Genomic DNA, 19,811 nt, shown 5'->3' with positions numbered 1-19,811 from the left:
TGAGGTTTTTCCCTACTTTCTCCTCTATAAGTGAAAATATCTCGATTTCATGTGAACTTCCTTGATCCACTTAGACTTGTGCTTTGTACAAGGAGAAAAGAATGAATCAATTTTCATTCTTCTACATGATAACCACCAGTTTTGCCAGCAACATTTGTTGAAAATGCTGTCTTTTTTTCCACTGGATATTTTTAGCTCCTTTGCCAAAGATCAAGTGACCATAGGTGTGTGGATTCATTTCTGGGTCTTCAATTGTATTCCATTGATCTACCTGTATGTCGCTGTACCAGCACCATGCAGTTTTTAAAACAATTGCTCTGTAGTGCAGTTTTAGGCCAGGCATAGTGATTTCACAAGAGGTTCTTTTATTGTTGAGAAGAGTTTTTGCTATCCTAGGATTTTTGTTATTCCAGATGAATTTGCAAATTGCCCTTTCTAACTCTGTGAAGAATTGAGTTGGAATTGTTATGGGGATTGCACTGAATCTATAGATTGCTTTCGGCAAGTTAGCCATTTTGTACTATATTAATCTTTCCAACCCATGTGCATGGGAGATCTTTCCATCTTCTAAGATCTTCATTTATTTCTTCCTTCAGAGACTTGAAGTTCTTATCATACACTTCCTTAGTTGGAGTCAAACCAAGGTATTATATCTTATTTGTGACTATTGTGCAGGGTGTTGTTTCCCTAATTTCTTTCTCAGCCTATTTATCATTTGTGTAGAGAAGGGCCACTGATTTGTTTGAGTTAATTTTATATCCAGCTACTGCACTGACGCTGTTCATCAGGTTTAGGAGTTCTCTGGTGGAATTTTTAGGGTCACTTACATTTACTATCATATCATCTGCAAATAGTGATATTTGGACTTCTTCCTTTAATTTGGATCACTTGATCTCCTTCTGTTGCTTAATTGCTCTGGGTAGGTCTTAGAGTACTATATTGAATAGGTAGGGAGAAAGTAGACTGCCTTGTCTAGTCCCTGACTTTAGTAGGATTGCTTTCTGCTTCTCTCCATTAAGTTTGATGTTGGCTAATGGTTTGCGGTATATTGCTTTTATTATGTTAAGGTATGGGCCTTGAATTCCTGATCTTTCAAAGACTTTCATCCTGAGTGGGTATTGGATTTTTTCAAATGTTTTCTCAGAATCTAAAGAGATGATTATGTTTTTTTTTTCCCGTTGAGTTTGTTTATATAGTGGATTACGTTGATGGATTTCTGTATATTAAGCCATACCTGCATCCCTGGGTTGAAGCTTACTTGATTATGATGAATGACTATTTTGATGTGTTCTTGGATTAGGTTTACAAGGATTTTATTGAGTATTTTTTGCATTGATATTCATAAGGGAAATTTGTCTGAAGTTCTCTTTCTTTGTTGGATCTTTGTGTGGTTTAGGTATCAGAGTAATTGTAGCTTCATAGAATGAATTGGGTCAAGTACCTTATGTTTCTATTTTGTGAAATAGTTTGAGGAGAATTGGAATTAGGTTTTCTTGGAAGGTCTGATAGAACTCTGCACTAAACCCATTTGGTCCTGAGCTTTTTTTTTTTTTTTTTTTTTTGATTGGGAGACTATTAATGACTCCTTCTATTTCTTTAGGAATATGGGGCTGTTTAGATCGTTAATCTGATCCTGATTTAACTTTGGTACCTGGTATCTGTCTAGAAATTTGTCCATTTCATCCAAGTTTTCCAGTTTTTTTAAATATAGCTTTTTTTTTAGTAGAATCTGATGATGTTTTGGATTTCAGTTTGTGTTGTTATGTCTCCCTTTTCATTTCTGATTTTGTTAATTAATATACTGTCCCTTGCCCTCTAGATAGTCTTGCTAAGTGTTTATCTATCATGTTGATTTTTCTCAAAAGAACCAGCTCCTGGTTTGGTTGATTCTCTGGATAGCTCTTTTTTTTTTTTTTTCCAACTTGGTTGATTTCTGCCCTGAGTTAGATTATTTCCTGCCATCTACACCTCTTGGTTGAATTTGCTTCCTTTTATTCTAGAGCTTTTAGGTGTGCTGTCAAGCTGCTAGTTTGTGCTCTCTCTAGTTTCTTTTAGGCAGCATTCAGAGCTATTAGTTTTCCTCTTAGGACTGCTTTCATTGTGTCCCATAAGTTTGGGTATGTTGTGGTTTCATTTTCATTAAACTCAAAAAAAAACCAAAACACTTTAATTTCTTTATTCCTTCTTTGACCAAGTTATCTTTGAATAGAGTATAGTTCAGCTTCTAAGTCAATGTTGGCATTCTATTATTTATGTTGTTATTGAAGATCAGCCTTAGTCCATGGTGATCTGATAGGATGCATGGGATAATTACAATTTTTTTTTTATCTGTTGAGGCCTGTTTTGTGACCGATTATATTGTCAATTTTTGAGAAGGAACCATGAGGTGCTACAAAGAAGTTATATCCTTTTGTTTTAGGATGAAATGTTCTGTAGATATCTGATAAATCTATTTCTTTCATAACTTCTGTTTCAATGTGTCTCTGTTTAGTTTCTGTTTCTAGGATATGTCCATTTGTGAGAGTGGAGTGTTGAAGTCTCCCACTATTATTGTGTGAGGTGGAATGTATGCTTTGAGCTTTACCAAAGTTTCTTTAATGAATGTGGCTCTCCTTGCCTTTGGGGCATAGATATTCAGGATTGAGAGTTCATCTTGTTAGATTTTACCTTTGATGAGTATAAAGTGCCCCTCCTTGTCTTTTTTGATAACTTTGGGTTGGATGTCAATTTTATTCGACATTAGAATGGCTACTCCAGCTTGTTCCTTCATACTGTTAGCTTGGCAAATTGTTTTCCAGCCTTTCAGTCTGAGGTATTGTTTATCTTTTTTCCTGAGGTGGGTTTCCTGTATGCAGCAAAATGTTGGGCAAATGGATGTATCTGGAGGATATCATCCTGAGTGAGGTAACCCAATCACAAAAGAAGTCACTTGATATGCACTCACTGATAAGTGGATATTAGCCCAAAAACCTAGAATACCCAAGATACAACTTCCAAAACACAAGAAAATCAAAAAGGAAGACCAACGTGTGGATACTTCATTCCTCCCTATAATACAGAATAAAATATCCATGGAAGGAGTTGCAGAGACAAAGTTTGGAACTAAGAGGAAATGATGGACCATCCAGAGACTGCCCCACCTGGGGGTCCATCCCATAATCAGCCACCAAACACAGACACTATTGCATATGTATGCCAGCAAGATTTTGTTGATGGGACCCTGATAAGGCTGTCTCCTATGAGGCTTTGCCAGTGCCTGGCAGATACATAAGTGAATGCTCACATTCATCAATAGGATGGAACACAGGGTCCCCAATATAGGAGCTAGAGAAAGTACCCAAGAGCTGAAGGGGTCTGTAACCCTATAGGTTGAGCAACAATATGAACTAATCAGTACCCCCAGAGCTTATATCTCTAGCTTCATATGTAGCAGAAGATGGCCTAGTCGGCCATCATTGGAAAGAGACCCCTTTGTCTAGCAAACTTTATATGCCCCAGTACAGGAGAATGCCAGGGCCAAGAAGTGGGAGGGAGTGGGTAGGGGAGTAGGGCAGGGGGAGGATATAGGGGACTTTTGGGATAACATTTGAAATGTAAATGAAGAAAATATCTAATTAAAAAAAATCTGTCCAGGATCTTCTGGCTTTCATAGTCTCTGGTGAGAAGTCTGGTGTAATTCTAATAGGCCTGCCTTTATATGTTACTTGACATATTTCCCTTACTGTTTTTAATATTCTATCTTTAGTTAGTGCATTTGTTGTTTTGATTATTATGTGTCTGGAGGAATCTCTTTTCTGGTCCCATCTATTTGAAATTCTATATGCTTCTTGCATGTTCACTGGCATCTCTTTCTTTAGGTTAGGGAAGTTTTCTTCTATAATTTTGTTGAAGATATTTGCTGGCCCTTTAAGTTGAAAATCTTCTTTACTATCTACTCCTATTATCTATAGGTTTGGTCTTCTCATTGTGTCCTGGATTTCCTGGATGTTTTGAGTTCGGATCTTTTTGCATTTTGCATTTTTTTTTATTGTTGTGTTCATGTTCTTTATGGAATCTTCTGCATCTGAGATTCTCTCTTCCAACTCTTATATTCTGTTGCTGATGCTAGCATCTATGGTTCCGGTTCCTGATTTCTTTCCTAGGGTTTCTATCTCCAGAGTTGCCTCCCTTTGGGTTTTCTTTATTGTTTCTACTTCTGTTTTTAGATCTTGGATGGCTTTGTTCAATTCCATCACTTGTTTGGTAGTATTTTCCTGTAATTCTTTAAGGTATTTTTGTGTTTCTTCTTTAAGGGCTTCTACTTGTTTAGATGTGTTTTCTTATAATTCTTTCAGAGATTTTTGTGCTTCTTCTTTAAGTACTTCTACCTGTTCTGCAGTGTTCTCCAGTTTATCTTTAAGTGTATTATTAATGCTCTTCTTAAAATCCTCTACCAGCATCATGAGATATGATTTTAAATCTGAACCTTACTTTTCGTGTGTGTTGGGGTATCCAGGATTTGCTGTTGTTGGATTACTGGGTTCTTATGATGCCATGTGGTCTTGGTTCCTGTTAGTAAGTTTCTTAAGTTTGCCTTTCGCCATCTGGTAATCTCTGGTGTTAGATGTTCTAGCTGTCTGTGGCTGGAGGTTGTTCCTCCTGTGATTCTGTAAGCCTCTGACAGCACCTCTGGGAGTCCAACTCTCTCTTGAGTCCCAGTGGTCAGAGCACTCTCTGCAGTCTAGCGCTCCTCCTGTAGGGAAGGTGCACAGAGGTCTGGGTCTAAGCTCTACCTCCTGACTGAAGATGAAGGCCCGAAGGGACCCGGTCCAAGAAGCTCTGTTGCTTTTCCCAGCTGTCCACCCTCCTGCACCGACTGGTCTCTGAGAGACCCTGGATACAAGATGGTGCTCTCACCTGAGTCCTGGGGTCAGAGCCCTCCTGGAGGGCGAATCTCCTCTAGCGGGGACGGTGACCAGAGAATGTTCGCTTCTTAAAGAAAGTTTGTTTTTGATGTCTAGCTGCAAACCATTTTTATAAAAATAATTTAGGTGCTTTAAAAATATAATTTAGAACCAAGATTCCTTATTTGATTCTTATTTCCCTCATATAGCTATTTTAGAAAAGACACTCACCTATCACTGATGCTTACTGAATGATACATCCCTATTTATTTACTAATTCCAATATTTTGTCAAAAACCTGTGCTCTGCTCATGTGTCTTTAAGGGTTCTAGACTTGCTTCAAAATGTACATCATACCCTGTGTATTTCACTCATTTTGCCATTAGACAGTATTTTGTTTGTTTTTATAAGTGTGTTTATTCTTCTAGGCTCCTCCCAACATTTCTTCTAGGTTCCTCCCAACAGTTATCTAGTAACAGCCAAGTAGGAGCCTGGCTTGCTACTTGTTATCAAAGAACTGTTTGACCTCTTTCTACTCTCTCTCCTTCTCTGTGCCTCTCTTTCTCTGCCTCCACTCCCTTCTCAAACCCCTTCTTATGCTTCAAAATAAACCTCATTTTATACTAGATCTGTCTTATGGCTGGGATCCCAGTGCAGGATGCCTTCAGCAGGACCCACTAAGGGGACCCCTTCTTGTCATGTCATACTGCATTTAAGAATAGGAACCAGAGAAAGTCATGCACCAGTAAGCTTTATGCATAATGGCAAGTAAAGCCAGAACCAGCAGGTAAAATGTAAAATTCTTGCTTGTTTCTCATATAGCTCAGACTTTCCTTGAACTGTTTCATCTTAACTCCTCTGTATGGGAAATACAGACATTTGCTCCCTTGCCTGGCAAAAATATTTTTTAAAAAAGTATTTCTTGTATTTGTACTTTAGGATTAAGAGGAATTGTTCATTTTATGACCTTTCTAATCTACCAATTGCATTCTATTTTTATATTTCCTAAAAACACTAGCCACTCAGTTGAGTGACCTTTCTAATCTACCAATTGCATTCTATTTTTATATTTCCTAAAAACACTAGCCACTCAGTTGAGTGAATGAATAGTTGCAGGTTTTGATTGTCATTTTGAATAACTTATTCTTTATAAATAAGTTTCAAAACCCTTCATTTTACTTTTTTTTCATCAATCTTTTTGAAAAGAATTTCAAGTAATTTTTTTCTATTGAATTGCTATTTCTATCAAATGCCAACAAAGGCACTTCATAGTGAATTCCAACCACTTGATTGCTTTTTAAACCACGTACACTAGTTATCTCTTTTTACTAAAGAAAATCCATTGTTGAGGTTAATCAGATACAGTTTTGACTTTAAATTTAAACCTGGATACAACAGTATTATGGCAGAACACTTAAAGAAAGTTTGGTGAGTATGCAGAGGAATTGGAAGCTGAAAGGGCCTGAAAGACTTCAAATGTGAGAGTAATGGACTTATTACACATTCTAAATCCTAAAATTCCTGACTTTAACAGACCAATCCTAAATTGCAATTGATAGCTCTGGACTGAAGGGATAATGCTTGTCACTATGAAGAGAGCCTGTGAGATGTTATTGCTGAAGCCTAGTTGCAACTGAAGATCCCAGTGTATTGGAGATGCCAGTACCATGTGATGATCACTAAGAGCAGCAGCAAGAGTAGAGAAGATCAACCTAGAGAAGATCAACCTAAGCTTAGAATGCCACAGAGTGCAGAGCTGGAGAAGTGAAGCAAGCCCATTGGAGGAGCCCAAAAGTTCATATGTGGAAGGAGCTATATCATTGAAGTTTCCTTGGAGAATCAAGATTTTTGAGATGCCAGAGCCACAGGCTAATCGCTGAAGAAAGCTGATAACAGGGAGTAGAACCAGCCCAGGAAAAAGAATTTTGCAGTAAACAAAGATGAAAATGGCTTTGGAGATTTGAAGACCACTTTGATATAAGACAAGGAGATGTTTGTAATTTGCCCAGGCCATTTGCTGTCATGCTTTGAGGATTCCAGTTAAGTGATTGGATGAATCTCAGTAGAGAGTTTGAACATTGGCCTTTTAACATGGACAATACTATAGACTATGGGAATTTAGAAGTTGGACTAAATGTATGTTTTTATTTTGCTAAGGCTAAATATGGCCCCCACAGATTTATGTGTTAGGACAAGCCTATGGAGGTTAGGGAGTAGAATGAAATGGTTTATAAATACTCATCCCAGGGAGTGGTGCTACTTGGACATGTGGCCTTGTTGGAATAGGTGTATCACTGTGGGTGGTGGCTTTAATATCCTAGCTCTAGCTCCCTGGAGGCTTTGACTCTGCTAGCAGCCTTCAGATTAAGATGCAGAACTCTCAGCTCCTCCTACACCTTGCCTGCCTGGATGGTGACATGTTGCAGCCTTGATAATACTGGACTGTACTTCTGAAGCTGTAAGTAGCTCCAATTACACATTGTCATTTTTAAGATTTGCCTTGGTCATGGTGTCTGTTCACAGCAGCAAAAGCCTAACTGAGACAGTGGGATGGTTGTTTCAATATGCTAGTCTTAGAGAATATCACTATTAAGAGGTGAGGCCATGCTAAATTAGATTTGGCCTTGGTGGAAGAAATGTGTCACTGTGGGGGTGGGAATTGAGACCCTTCTCCAAGCTACCAATGACAAAAGCTTCTCCTGTTTGAATTCAGAAGTGGATACACATTCTTACCTCTTCAAATGCTATGGCTATCTAGACCTATGAACCAATAAGCCAGCCCCAATTCACAATTGTTTTTTATTAACGTTGCTTTGGTCATGTTGTCTCTGTAGAACAATAGAAACCCTAAGTCAGTCTTTGCCAACAGGAGTGAGATATTGACATAATAGGCCTGACCATGTGTTTGTTTGGAGGAATGTGGATTTCGGGACTTTTGATTTGGGAAGTGGTGCAATGCATTAAGGGTGCCTTTGGCCCATCCTACAAGAAATATGGAAGAAATTGGTACTGAGGGTGACTTAAAGTGATGCAAAGGTTTTATAGTAGGAAGATATCAGTATGTGGCCTAGAAACTGTTTGAGTGGTATTTTGGTGAAAAATATGGCTGCTTTTGCCATTATATGAAGAGACTTAGGAGGCACAGTCTAGCATGAAGAGAGTCAGAAAAATTGCATGACAACTGAAGTCTAACAAGAGCCCAGCATAGACTTTGTTCTCTGGTTCACTCTCATGACAGTGTTTTGATGAAGTTTACCAAGCTCATAAAGGAAAAATACAAAATATGAGGGGCAAGACTTAAAGGAGCACTAAGAAGTGAAATGGAGCTGGATCCTGTGTGGAAGAAGCAGCTTAAGGGAGTGATGATCTCAGGGCAAGATTCCAACTAGCTAAGCTCATGGTTATTGCACGTAAACTAGCAATAGTTATGTGATATTCAGCAGTATTACCTGGTTATAGTTTTTATTTGTACTTTTATTTGTACTTTTAATGTGGAATGAACTACTATCCGGGAATGGAGGGTCCTCTTGTGATCCAGAACTTGAGGCTGAATGCACTGGCTTTTGATTTATATCTTGAAGAACCATGGCAATGAGAAGCTTAAAGAGATCTCCAAATTCAAGGCCAATCTAGAACAGAGAGAGTTGCAGGTAGAGAAAAGCTTAGAGCCGGGTATGGTAGACCATGCCATTTATCCCAGCATTCAGAAGACAGAGCCCTGAAGATCTCTGAGTTCAAGGTCAGTAGACAGAGCAAATTCCAGGACCACCAAGCTTAGGCAGTGAGTGAAATCATTAAAAATGGAGATTTGGTGATGATGTAATAGAACTAGGGCGCATTTTCCAGCCCCAGCAAGAAGCAGAACTTGGCAGCTTCAGCCACATGGCTGTGCTTTTACAGTCAAGAGTAGAGTGGGTTACTGGAACAGTTGATACTGCATAGCAGGAGCTTAGAAATTTGCAGTGGTTACGAAGACACCAGCAGAGTAGACCCTCTGGCATCACTTACATATACTATCATATCATGTGCAAATAGCTGTCCTTTCACTTCTTCTTTCCCATTTGCATCCCCCTGATCCCCTTTAGGTGTCCTATTGCTTATTAATTTGATGCTGTCTATTGGTTTGTTATTTATTGCTTTTTTAAATTTTAAACATTTTTTTATTATTTTTTTATCAGAACAGTTTATTGACAAGATAGCATGTAATGACCCAGTCCTTAAATATACAACATCAAACAGAGAGTCCTGTCTAGAGATGGTTAATCAAGGGCACCCCATGGGCGGGCAACTCCTGGTGCAGCTGCTGGAAGATCATGGCACAATGGTTCCTCTCCTGGGTCTTGCCAAGAGCGTGGTACAGCCTGGCCTGGAATTAAACAGCATCCCTGATGCGCTCTCTGCAGTCGACTTGTGCAAAGTAGTTCTTGGCTTCACTGAGTTTCTGAATGGCCGCTTCCAGACCTTCCGCTTTATTCACTGGGTCATAGGAAGCTGCCGAAGCCACTTGGCACTTGGACACTAAGAACATGCACGACCTTTGTCCAGGATAGCCCCGTCAGCTAGGATGGGCTCGATAGCCATGTGAAGAAGGGTTAAGGCCTGTTCTGGGATTCTAAGGATGAGCTGGACATAAGCCAAGTTGAGCACAGTTTCGAAGGCCAAGTACTGTAATCGCTATTCTTTGGAGAGGGCCAGAGCTTCCAGGAGCACAGGCATGGTGATAGTCGGGGACTAAAGAGCACCAGTACAGCTCTGTCACTGACAGGAGGACACTGATGACTATTTCTATATTCTTTAACTTCTGACAGTATGTCAGCAACTTCTGCAGAAGCTTGTGTGCCTCTGTCATTTGGTTCTGAGCTTGCAGTACGACTGCTTTCCTGTATACACCTTCTATGCCATTAAGCACTGTGATTCCTGTAACAAGTGAATCAGCCCAATGAATTTGCCTTCATTCAGTGCTCTGTCAAACTGTATTTTTTGATCCCACAGCATCCATTTCTGGGCGTGCTGACTGTTGGGTGGAAATCGGTCTTTCAAGTGCTTTAATACTTCACCAGCAGCCACGAAACAGCTCTGTTTTGCATGGAACTCTGCAAGATGGCAGAGAGCGAAGGCAAAGGACTCAGTATTGTTCTGATGCACGCCCGCATTCAGCAACTCCAGGCTGTTCATGCTAGGCAACATCTGGGCTTGATGCAGTGCCATGGTGCTGCGGCCGTACAGCCTCCAGATGGCCGTTTTCTGTGCAATGCGGATATCGATAAGTTCCAACAAGCTGTGTTTCCAGTGCAGGAGGTCAGAGTCCTTTAGGGCATCCATCAATCTGTTGGCCTTTTTCCCAGCAAAACCTCCGTGTTCAAAACTTTTTCAGCTCAACGCACAGTCTCCTGCATTATTTTGACCACCTGATTCTCACTGGACCAGAGGACAAAAGTAATGGGGAAGAAGGTTATGGTGGGAGCCTGAGATATGCTGCTCTCAACCTGGCTGCCCTGCACTGCCTCTTCTGTCACTATTAAAAGGCAGAGCTCGCCCTGCAGGAGGCAATTAGGATTGCCCAGGAGTCCAAGGATCATGTGTGTCTGCAGCACTGTTTGAGCTGGCTTTATGTGCTGGGGCAGAAGAGAGCCCATAGCTATGTTCTGTTGGAGCACTCTGTGAAGAATGCAGTACATTTTGGGTTATTTATTGCTTTTATTATGTTTAGGGATGTATCTTGTATCCTTCTATTCTGGAGGACTTTTAACAAGAAGTTGTGTAGGGTTTTTCAGCATCCAAAAGATGATAATTTTTTTACTTATTTTTATTTTATTTATTTTTTTCTATTTTGGTGGATTGAGTTGATGGGCTTTGCTATCTATCAACACCTGAATCCCTGAAATGAAGCGTACTTGAACATCCTAGATGGTGTCTTTGATGTGTTCTTGGATTCTGTGTGTGATATTTGAATTTTCATGATGGAACTTCTTCTCTGATTCCCTTTCCATGTTGTGTGTTTGTGTGATTTAATTACCAGGTTGCTTGTGGCCTCAGAGAAGGAGTTTGGCCATGATCATTCTGTTTCTATTTAGTTGAATATTTAGAGGACTATTGGTATTAGGTCTTCATTAAAAGTCTTGGAGAATTCTGCACTAAAAGCATGTGGCCCTGGCTTTGTTTTTTTTTTTTTGGGGGGGGGGTGGGGCAGTGAATGACTTTTGATGACTTTTTCTTGTCTCTTAGGGAATATAGAATCATTTAGTTACTTTTCTAGATCTAGATTAACCTTTGGTAATTGGTGTCTATCTAGAATTTCAACAATTTCATATTGATTTCTTTTCAGTATTTTAGAGTATAGGCTTTTGAAGCCAGACCTAATGATTTTTTGAAGTTCCTCAGTGTTCATTGTTATGTCCCTCTTTTCATTTCTGATTTTGGTAATTTGGGTATTGTCTCTTTGCCTTTTAGTTCATTTGGGAAAGGGGTTGTCTATCTTGTTGATTTTCTCAAAGAGCCAGCTCTTGGATTCCTTGACTCTTTTAAATATCCTCTTTGTTTCTCATTGATTGATTTGATTTCTGTTTTATTTCCTGCCATCCAACCTACCAAACTCTCAATGGGATGAGACTTTGCCTCACCTTGGGAACTGAAGCATGTAATAAACAAAGCTCTTGCTGTTCTCTGTGGTGGGTGATGCACATGACAGCCTCACTGCAAACCCTGCATAGCCAGGTTTAAGGGTGTATTGAATTAGCCCACTTTGTCAGTGTTACCTGCAAGGTGCCATGACACATTAACCAAAGTCAGTATACACCTCCACTATATTTTTTACTTCGGTCTTTCCAGTCATATTGGAAAATATTATAATGCGTTCATGAATGCACACACATACACACACACACACACACACACACACACACACATACACACACACACAGAGAAAGAGAGAGAGAGAGAGAGAGAGAGAGAGAGAGAGAGGAAGAGAGAGAGAGAGACACACAGACCGACAGAGACAGAGAGACAAAGTGACAGACAGGTAGAAAGAACTTGTCGAAGATCTGTTCCTTCTACTCTTTTATTTGCTAAGAAGGAACCCGTGTTTCTAGGATTGATACCAAGGATGAATACCAGTTGATGCATCTCATTAGCTGATCATCTCAACCAAAACATTTCATGAGTTTTATCTATATTTATGTTCTATGTGATGTTTGTGTTTGTGAGTGTATGTGTGTGTGTGTGTGTGTGTGTGTCGTTTATTAAAATTGTGAACATTCTTTGCAACCTTAGAATAATGTGTAAATTAACAAAAAGACAGTACAAATGGAATCCCTGGAGGAAGCTGGGGGTGGGTAGCTTGGAGGTTAAAGTGACTTGCAGCCCCTCTAGAGACTTTCTTTTCATTGTATGTTACAACTCAAATGCAATACTGCTCGTTATTTTATTTTTTTCTGCTATAGCCCCCAGACTAGAGATGAACCTACTACATTGTGAATGCTGGCAAATACTCTACAACTGTATTACATCCCAGGGCTGGAACCCAACTCATCTTCTGCAACAATTACAGGGCAGGCTGGATGAAGACACTCAACCTACAATGTGGCCATCTCAGGACTGGTTCATGAGAATGGCTTCCAAAATGCTTTCAAGACTGGGAATGTTTAGCTATCTGGGAGAGAAAATAAGGAGACTCAGTCTACACTGTACATTAAGGGCTGTTTTCTGTTAAAGGCTGACATAGATTATTGACTCATGTCACATGTGAAAGTAAATAAAATTTCAGGTTAATGTATGCATCTGGTAGGATTTACCAAACACACCATCATACATGAGTGGACTTAGAAAGACCCAGGCCCCTCAGGTTTCTAAGGTATTCAAGGAGTCCCCACAAATACAATAGTAACATGCTAGTGTAGTCTAAATTTTCTCTTACTGGTCTCACCTCAGTTCTAGTGTACTGCTGAGTGGGGTATTGGGCTATGCACAGACAGGCTGGTCTCCAGTTGAGCTGTGGTCTGAACCCCAGAAGGGTGATAATTCACCTACATGATATGGTAGACATGCCCTCTTGCTCCTGGGAACTCTGGCTCCTGCCTAAGTTACCACCCCCCACAGCACCCACATGGGAAGCATGGCTAGAAGTAAAGTAGGCAATTTTCCAAGCTTCTTACCTTCAGTCTCAACTCCTCCCCAGTTACCTAGCAACAGTAAAGAATGAATATAAGGGTGGCTGCCTGGCTCCACCTTGCTCTCTTCTTGCTCTCACTCTCTCTTCTCCTCTGTCTTCTCCTACCCTGTCTCCTCTCATCTCACTCTCTCCTTCTTACTCTTTCTCTCTAGCCTTCCCCCATCTCTCTCTTGCTCTCTCTCTCTCCCTTCTATCTTTCCCATGCCTTTCTATAATAAAGCTCAAAAATCATAGATTGTCTCTGTTCATCAAGGCTACACTCACTCTCAATAGACTGGGAACCTCTCTTTCCTCATCCCTCTCTCCCATCACCCCAGGGCTTTTGAGAGTAGCCCCAGGGCTCACACGTTGGGTTGCCCATTGACCACCCAAAAAAGAGTTAGTCAGAGGCTTGGATGGCCACCTGGGGCTGAGTGGAAAGAGGCTGACAGCCCTCCCATGTCCACCTGACCAGAGCATAGATGGGACTCTGGTTGGGCTTTGGGTCTTTCCTCTCTCTCTTCACCAGGGCCCCCTTTTAGCTTCCACACTGCTGATGAACTTCTGTCACTTCATGAAAATTAGAAGACCTAAAGTAGAGAGTAGCCAAAGCCTCTATCCTGATACTCTGCTGAGATTTTAAATGTTCTGGTGTGTCAATACTATTTGTAGATTACTTCCTCCACACTATAATGCTCTGACTAATCTCCAGTCTCAATTAATTATTTCTATTCCATTAATTGGACAGCAGTCATCTGGAAGAAGCTCTTCCTCAATATACTCCCAGATATGCTATGGGAAAAGGTCAGCTGCACATGTGTCTCCTAGGTTCCCCACTTGCACGGACATGCTCTCTACCAGAAACATGTGGCCACAGCTGCAGGCTCCATTCACGGTGGCTGCTCTTGAGCTTCCTCCCCACATTGCTCATGTTGATACTTTTGTTCTTACTAAGAAGGTTTCATCAGCCCAACACAGCCTACAGGAGGCCAGACTCAATTCTGAATTTTAAGGATATGCATAATCTACATGGTCATCCTAGATTAGAGGTAAAAGATCTGCTCTAAAATTGAAAATAAGGGATGCTGGGGTATGATCCTGAGTACACAGTGAGCAGTGGTAACACCAGAGCCCTGCATACATGCCAGGCAGCCTAGGAGAATGAGCATGCACAGCTCAAGCACCTGCACCTACACATCTCCTGAGATTTCTCCACTTACTTGGAGGTGATCCAGTCAACCTAATATAGCACATGCACTAGAAGGAGAATTGGTACCTGCAGAAGGTGTGGGGATGCCTCACAGTTTAGGGAATCTACTGCTCTCTCAAAAGACCCACATTGGTCCTAACAGTCATGTAAAACAGGGGTTATTATTCCTTCTTCTGGCCTCTGAGTTTACTACACTCAGGAAGTGCTGCAGACATACAGTAGGAAAAACAAACATTCACATAAATAACAATATCTCTAAACAGCACAAAAACAAAACAATAAACCAAAAAACCACAGGAAATGTGTGTTCAAGAACAACATCATCTACCAAATGACATTTCAAAGCCTGACTTAGAAAGCCATTATCTCTATTGTGTGGTTGTCACTGATGCTGTATTGCAGGCAAAACTGAGGTACATGGCTCTGGCCTTCCTGATTTATTTCCTATTCCTTTGGGAATGTTTTTATTTCCTCAGCAGCATTAGAGCAATGACTGTATATTAATCAAAATCTGGTCCACAGTGTCAGTCAAAAATGTGCTTTATAGAGTGCTATAATTTAGGTGTAGGAGAATACATAGCAGCATGGATAGAGTATGGAAATGATTGCATTATAAAGTGTGTTTCCATGGGGTAAGCCACATTATCCACAAGAGACCATCTTCCTGTATACCCCTTGGTGACATTTACTTCACTCTGTAGCCTAGGCTGCCTGACACTTACAGAAATCCATCTCTGGCTGTGGGTTCTAGGTTTACAGGAGTGGAGAGGAAACCTGAATAAGGAAGATGGTCTTAGAGTCAAGAGTTGTAAATCAATTTTTATTTACTAGAAATACAATGTTTAATAAACAGGCTTTAAAAGTACAATACTAAAAAGAGATGAAAAGAAAAATTCAACCATGAAAACCAAATAAGAACATATAACTTCAGCAAAACCTAAAAACTAAATAAAACAATAAAGAGCAAAACTTTAACCAAAACTTGAACAGAAAATGATTGAACATCAGCACCCTTTCACTGCATGTTAAGGAGTATAGACCTACAGCCTGTATCTCCTCTTGGACTGCTGTTGGAGGGGCAGTCACCTCAGTTGTTTCTCAAGAGGTGTTGCCAGAACAGGAAAGGGAACAACACCCTGAATCAGCTGGCTCACTGGCTTCCTCCCATTCACACCGTGTAAATGTACTGAGTGTAAGAAGATTCATTCAAGGTAGACTGTGGATGTTGGGGATGGAGTTCAGCAGGGGGCTCCTGAGGTGGAAACTCATTCTGCAGGAGGCTCTCTTCCTGGGATGTGGACATTTCAGCTCTTGCTGGAGTCGCTGAGTCCTAGGAGAGGAAGGCAGTTCTTAAGACACAAGCTTGGTGGAGAGCTAAATGTCATCTGTCAGACTGCTGTCTCCCACTACCTCAACAGGACAGTTAACAATGATCTATTAACTGAAACCATTGCTGTTATATACATGTAGGGCAAAATGTCAAACAATACTCACAAACACATGGACTGGCAAGCTGTCACTCAGACTTCTATGCTTGCAAACCAAGAATTGGGCAATAGGAAGAGACCTCATTGGATTGCAAGAAGAAAGGAGAAGCCCACCTGCCCCCTAGATTAATGACCATGAGAAGCATTCATTTGATATGTGCATTTGATTTTAACCCTGGAAGATTCTTCCCACCTCTAGTCACATAACCCTTGCGTGACCTCTGTCCCAGGACCTAGATGCTGCTCAATGCTCTGCATACCATCCCACTTATCATGAACACATGCAGAAATGTGGCATGTTATTCATCTGTCACCCTTTCTAGACTTCAGATTAAAGCAGAGCAGCAAGGTCCACTTGCCAATGATTTAGTTTCTCACAAGAGGCTAACTTCCCAGAATATGTGTGTATAAAAAGGGCAATGAACAACTACATGCCAAGAGGTGGGTGGCTGTTTGGGAGTGTGGATTAGAAAGGTAGTAGGGGAAAGCAAAGATGAATCCAATGGGGCAAATGGTGTCAAACAGTATTTGCTTGAGTGAGCTGCTTGTCCCTACCTGAAGTTGTTGGGTCTCATGGTTGCTGGTCTGCTCCTGTTCGTCCATTCAGGTTCAAGTCAACCAAATATTTCTCAATGAGAGCCCAATCAATCTCTACTTCCTTGTTCTTCTGGTTCTGTGTGATGGACATCTTAAGATTCTTCTCCATCAGGAGCTGGCTATGTAGGTTTCTGGAAAATACCTCTGCATAGTAAGATCCTGCAGCCTCCTCCTCTCATTCTTATGTATAGGCTCAATAACCCCACCAGGACCCAGGCTCCCATGAAGACATAATACAAACCATCTCAATAAACACATGACAGCTGCACAAACAGCAAACAGCCATTTCAGAGAAGAAGAAATCATTGCTGCAGTTGGAACACCAATAAGGGTCCATGTCTCTCCAAAAGAAAGAGGGATCTCCATCGATCATTGACCGCCCAATGCATTAAGGCAACATCAATTAGTAGGGTGCAAATACCATCAGAGTAGATCAGCAGAACGAAAGGGAGGGCATCTATCCTTGTGTTATATCACACTCAGCTCTCTAAAACACTGCCTGATAACCAGACTCTCAGTAATGCATAATAACTATGCACAATCACTCTTCTACTGAGGCTTTTAAGGATGCCTGGACAATGCTGGGAGGGGTAACAGTGTCTTACGGATTTATGAAAACTGAGTCTATTATCCCAAGGCACACTCATGGCTAAAGGCAGAACTGGCAGAAGCAGAACTGCGGACTCTCCAGTCCAGAAACCAAGGAATGCAGAAATTGCCATTCCACTGTTGACTTGCTAACTGGTACTTACGTAAAGTAGTCTATCCACTTATTGAGCTCCTGGATATTCTCTTGGGCCTCAATTATCCCCATCTCTAACTTATGCACAGAAGACAGGACCTGGTTCTTCGTTGATCTCAGTTGTTCATAGAATGGATTTTTCTTCTGGGTGGGCTTGGTCCTAGGAAGACAGAACTCCGTGAACATGGGCTTTTAGGAACACATTTCTCAGGCTGAGTGCTGGACTACCCCAGCCATGGAAAGCATATTCTGGATTCTATATACTGGGATGATCTTCAGCTTTGAATATTTGTTATCCTGGTCCAGGACAGCAGAAGCTAAGCATCAAGATGGAGGGTTCCCTGGCTCCCTGTGTTCACGCAGTAGGGTTGGATGTAGCAGTCTAACCAGCTATGCTCTCAAGAGCCTAGGCCACAGGTCTTTGCCCACCAGAAACCTGTGATTACATTTTTCCTGTTTTCACAACTGGGGTGGTAAATCCTGAATAACTTATACCATAGAAACAGACCTTACACATAATCCTGGAGTTGTGATCAGACATCAGCACAGCTTTATAACATGCCCAAGGGATACAAGTGCATGGACAACTGTGACCACATAGGCAAAGAACACTGTTGAATAAAGTGGGAGCTCTGAAACTTTAGCACTAACATCACCTTGAAATTGTTGTGAAGATGAATCCCCACACCAAAACACAGACCCCATAGGTTCCCAAGTTTGGGGGGAAAATTAAACTTACAAAAATCATGCACATGTAGGTACATGTGCACACACACAGTCTCACACACTTGAACACACTCACACAATTGAACACACACACACACACACACACACACACACAAACACACACACACACACAGGATAAAAGGAAACAGAATGAGAGACACAGACAGAAACAGAGAGCACAGTGCGATGCAAAAGAAATGTATGCAGCATTACTGTCTTGCAGTATAAGGCAACAGAGAGGAACAGGAATGAGCCTCAGGCCTTCTAGATATACACTGAGAAGGAAAATGTGGGAACAGGCCCCTCTAGATACTACGAGGAGCTTCTAAGCACTCAGGCACCTGCCAGGCAAGTATAAACACTCAGCATTCACTCAAATCACCTACAACCTTACAAAGCCACATCCTGTCAAGTGCCTTCCAAATGCATGCTGGGAACTCACTCTCCACTGCCTCTATCCCTGAATTCTTCATTCAGAATACAAGTCCTTCTTTTCTACTGGAGGAAGCAGAAGAGTCCATTTCTCATCTCCCTCCTGACCAAGCTTCAGGTTCTGCCTCTCTGCTATGAAGCATTCATGGACATGAGGTTGGGCATAGGGACAATCTGGTGGTACAGCTTCATAGAACCCACCTCCTATAAAGGATATGATGAGGCTGACATTGAAGACCCCAGACTGACACCACAGGGTTTGGAGCAGTGCATACCTATTGTAATTGGAACTCTTTTTGAAATCGATCAGGTGATCTCTCTGCTCATTTCTCAGCTGGATGAGGAGGTGCAGCTCTGTGGTCAGCCTCTCTTTTTCCTTTTTGAACTCCTTCTTACTTAGGTCAGGTGCAGTGGATGATGTGTGTCTTCGAGCCCCTTTAGGTAGAAGAATACAAAAATACTTTCATGTGAGAATTCAAAGAGTGTAGGCAGACCACCAAAAGAGAGACAATGCCTGGAAACTATTGACACCAGAAAGAGTTTGTTCTGGGCTTGAGATGCCTCCACAGTGGGTCTCAGTTCTACCAGTACTCTAGAGAGACCAGGAGATGTAAACAGCCAGGTGTTTCCTCTGTCTCCCTAAACAAGCTTATTATTACCAGAGAGATGTCTCCCTAAACAAGCTTATTATTACCAGAGAGACAGCTTTCTCAGGATGATTATCAATTGAACAGAGTGTAATTTGGCTTCAGAGCCATCAGTCCCGTGGTTTCACAAGTCAGATGGTAAAATCACAATTCTCAAGTACTTTAGTGCTTGGAGATGCTCAGATCTCCTACCCAGTTATGCTAGGCCCAGGACTTGGGCTTCAAAAGTCACGCAGTGAGAGAACATGGTCAAAATACTATCAATTGCCCCTACTGAAACACCAAACACCCAAGAAGTAGCAATAGGATCCCTTCTCTGTCTGGGTGTCTCCACTCTGTGGTTACAGTGTAGAAATGCCTGCCACTCACAACTGGTGATTAAGAAAGGTAAAGTGGGAACTGTCATGGACAGGATGTCAGAGTCATTCTGAGAACATGAGGTCATGGCCTGGAGCACAATTCTCTCTATTATACTACTCCCAAATAGCCACTGAAGTTAAAGAGCCCTGAGAGTGAAATACAGTCATGCCCTTCCCTAAAAGGGCATAGGTTAGACACTCTGTGACTCCTGATGGCCTCATTGTGTCGCCATGTAATACACACAGTACTCAGTGAATATAAATACTTAAGAGTTCTTAGCATAACAGTTTTGGCCTTGCCAGCTCCTGCTTAGGGGATGGAGAAAGTAATGTTCTGAAATCCTTGATGTTCAAGAATTTTGATAATTATGGAAATTCTTTGCTACCCAGAGACTCCAGTTCCTGATCCCCATTACTAGAAAGGCCATCTCAGGCCACCCCTTCCAGGGAGCTCAACATCCACTTCCCAGGACTTACTCCACATTCTCCAAGTCCACCTCCTTCGTCCTTCATTACTCTCAGATGGAAGGCCAGCACCCTTCCTCCTCTCTCTGGTCTCTCTCCCATCCACACTGGCTCTCC

The 19,811-nt window shown here is 41.4% G+C and overlaps 1 protein-coding gene and 1 pseudogene across 1 annotated transcript; both read right to left on the bottom strand.

Moving 5' to 3' along the window:
• Window positions 9,136–10,232, bottom strand: Gm5288 (predicted gene 5288; annotated as a pseudogene).
• 4933402N22Rik (RIKEN cDNA 4933402N22 gene) lies at window positions 15,050–19,811 on the bottom strand. The gene is made up of 5 exons (NM_001177510.1): window positions 19,707–19,811; window positions 18,499–18,658; window positions 17,076–17,225; window positions 16,282–16,454; window positions 15,050–15,569 (listed from the first exon to the last, which is right to left on the bottom strand). Exons 1-4 carry the CDS (start codon window positions 19,711–19,713, stop codon window positions 16,298–16,300), a joined length of 474 nt encoding a protein of 157 aa, NP_001170981.1. The 5' UTR covers window positions 19,714–19,811; the 3' UTR covers window positions 15,050–15,569; window positions 16,282–16,297.

Source organism: Mus musculus, chromosome 5, assembly GCF_000001635.26.
Source record: "Mus musculus strain C57BL/6J chromosome 5, GRCm38.p6 C57BL/6J".
Taxonomy (NCBI): Eukaryota; Metazoa; Chordata; class Mammalia; order Rodentia; family Muridae; genus Mus; species Mus musculus.
This window is presented reverse-complemented; position numbering and strand designations above follow the sequence as displayed.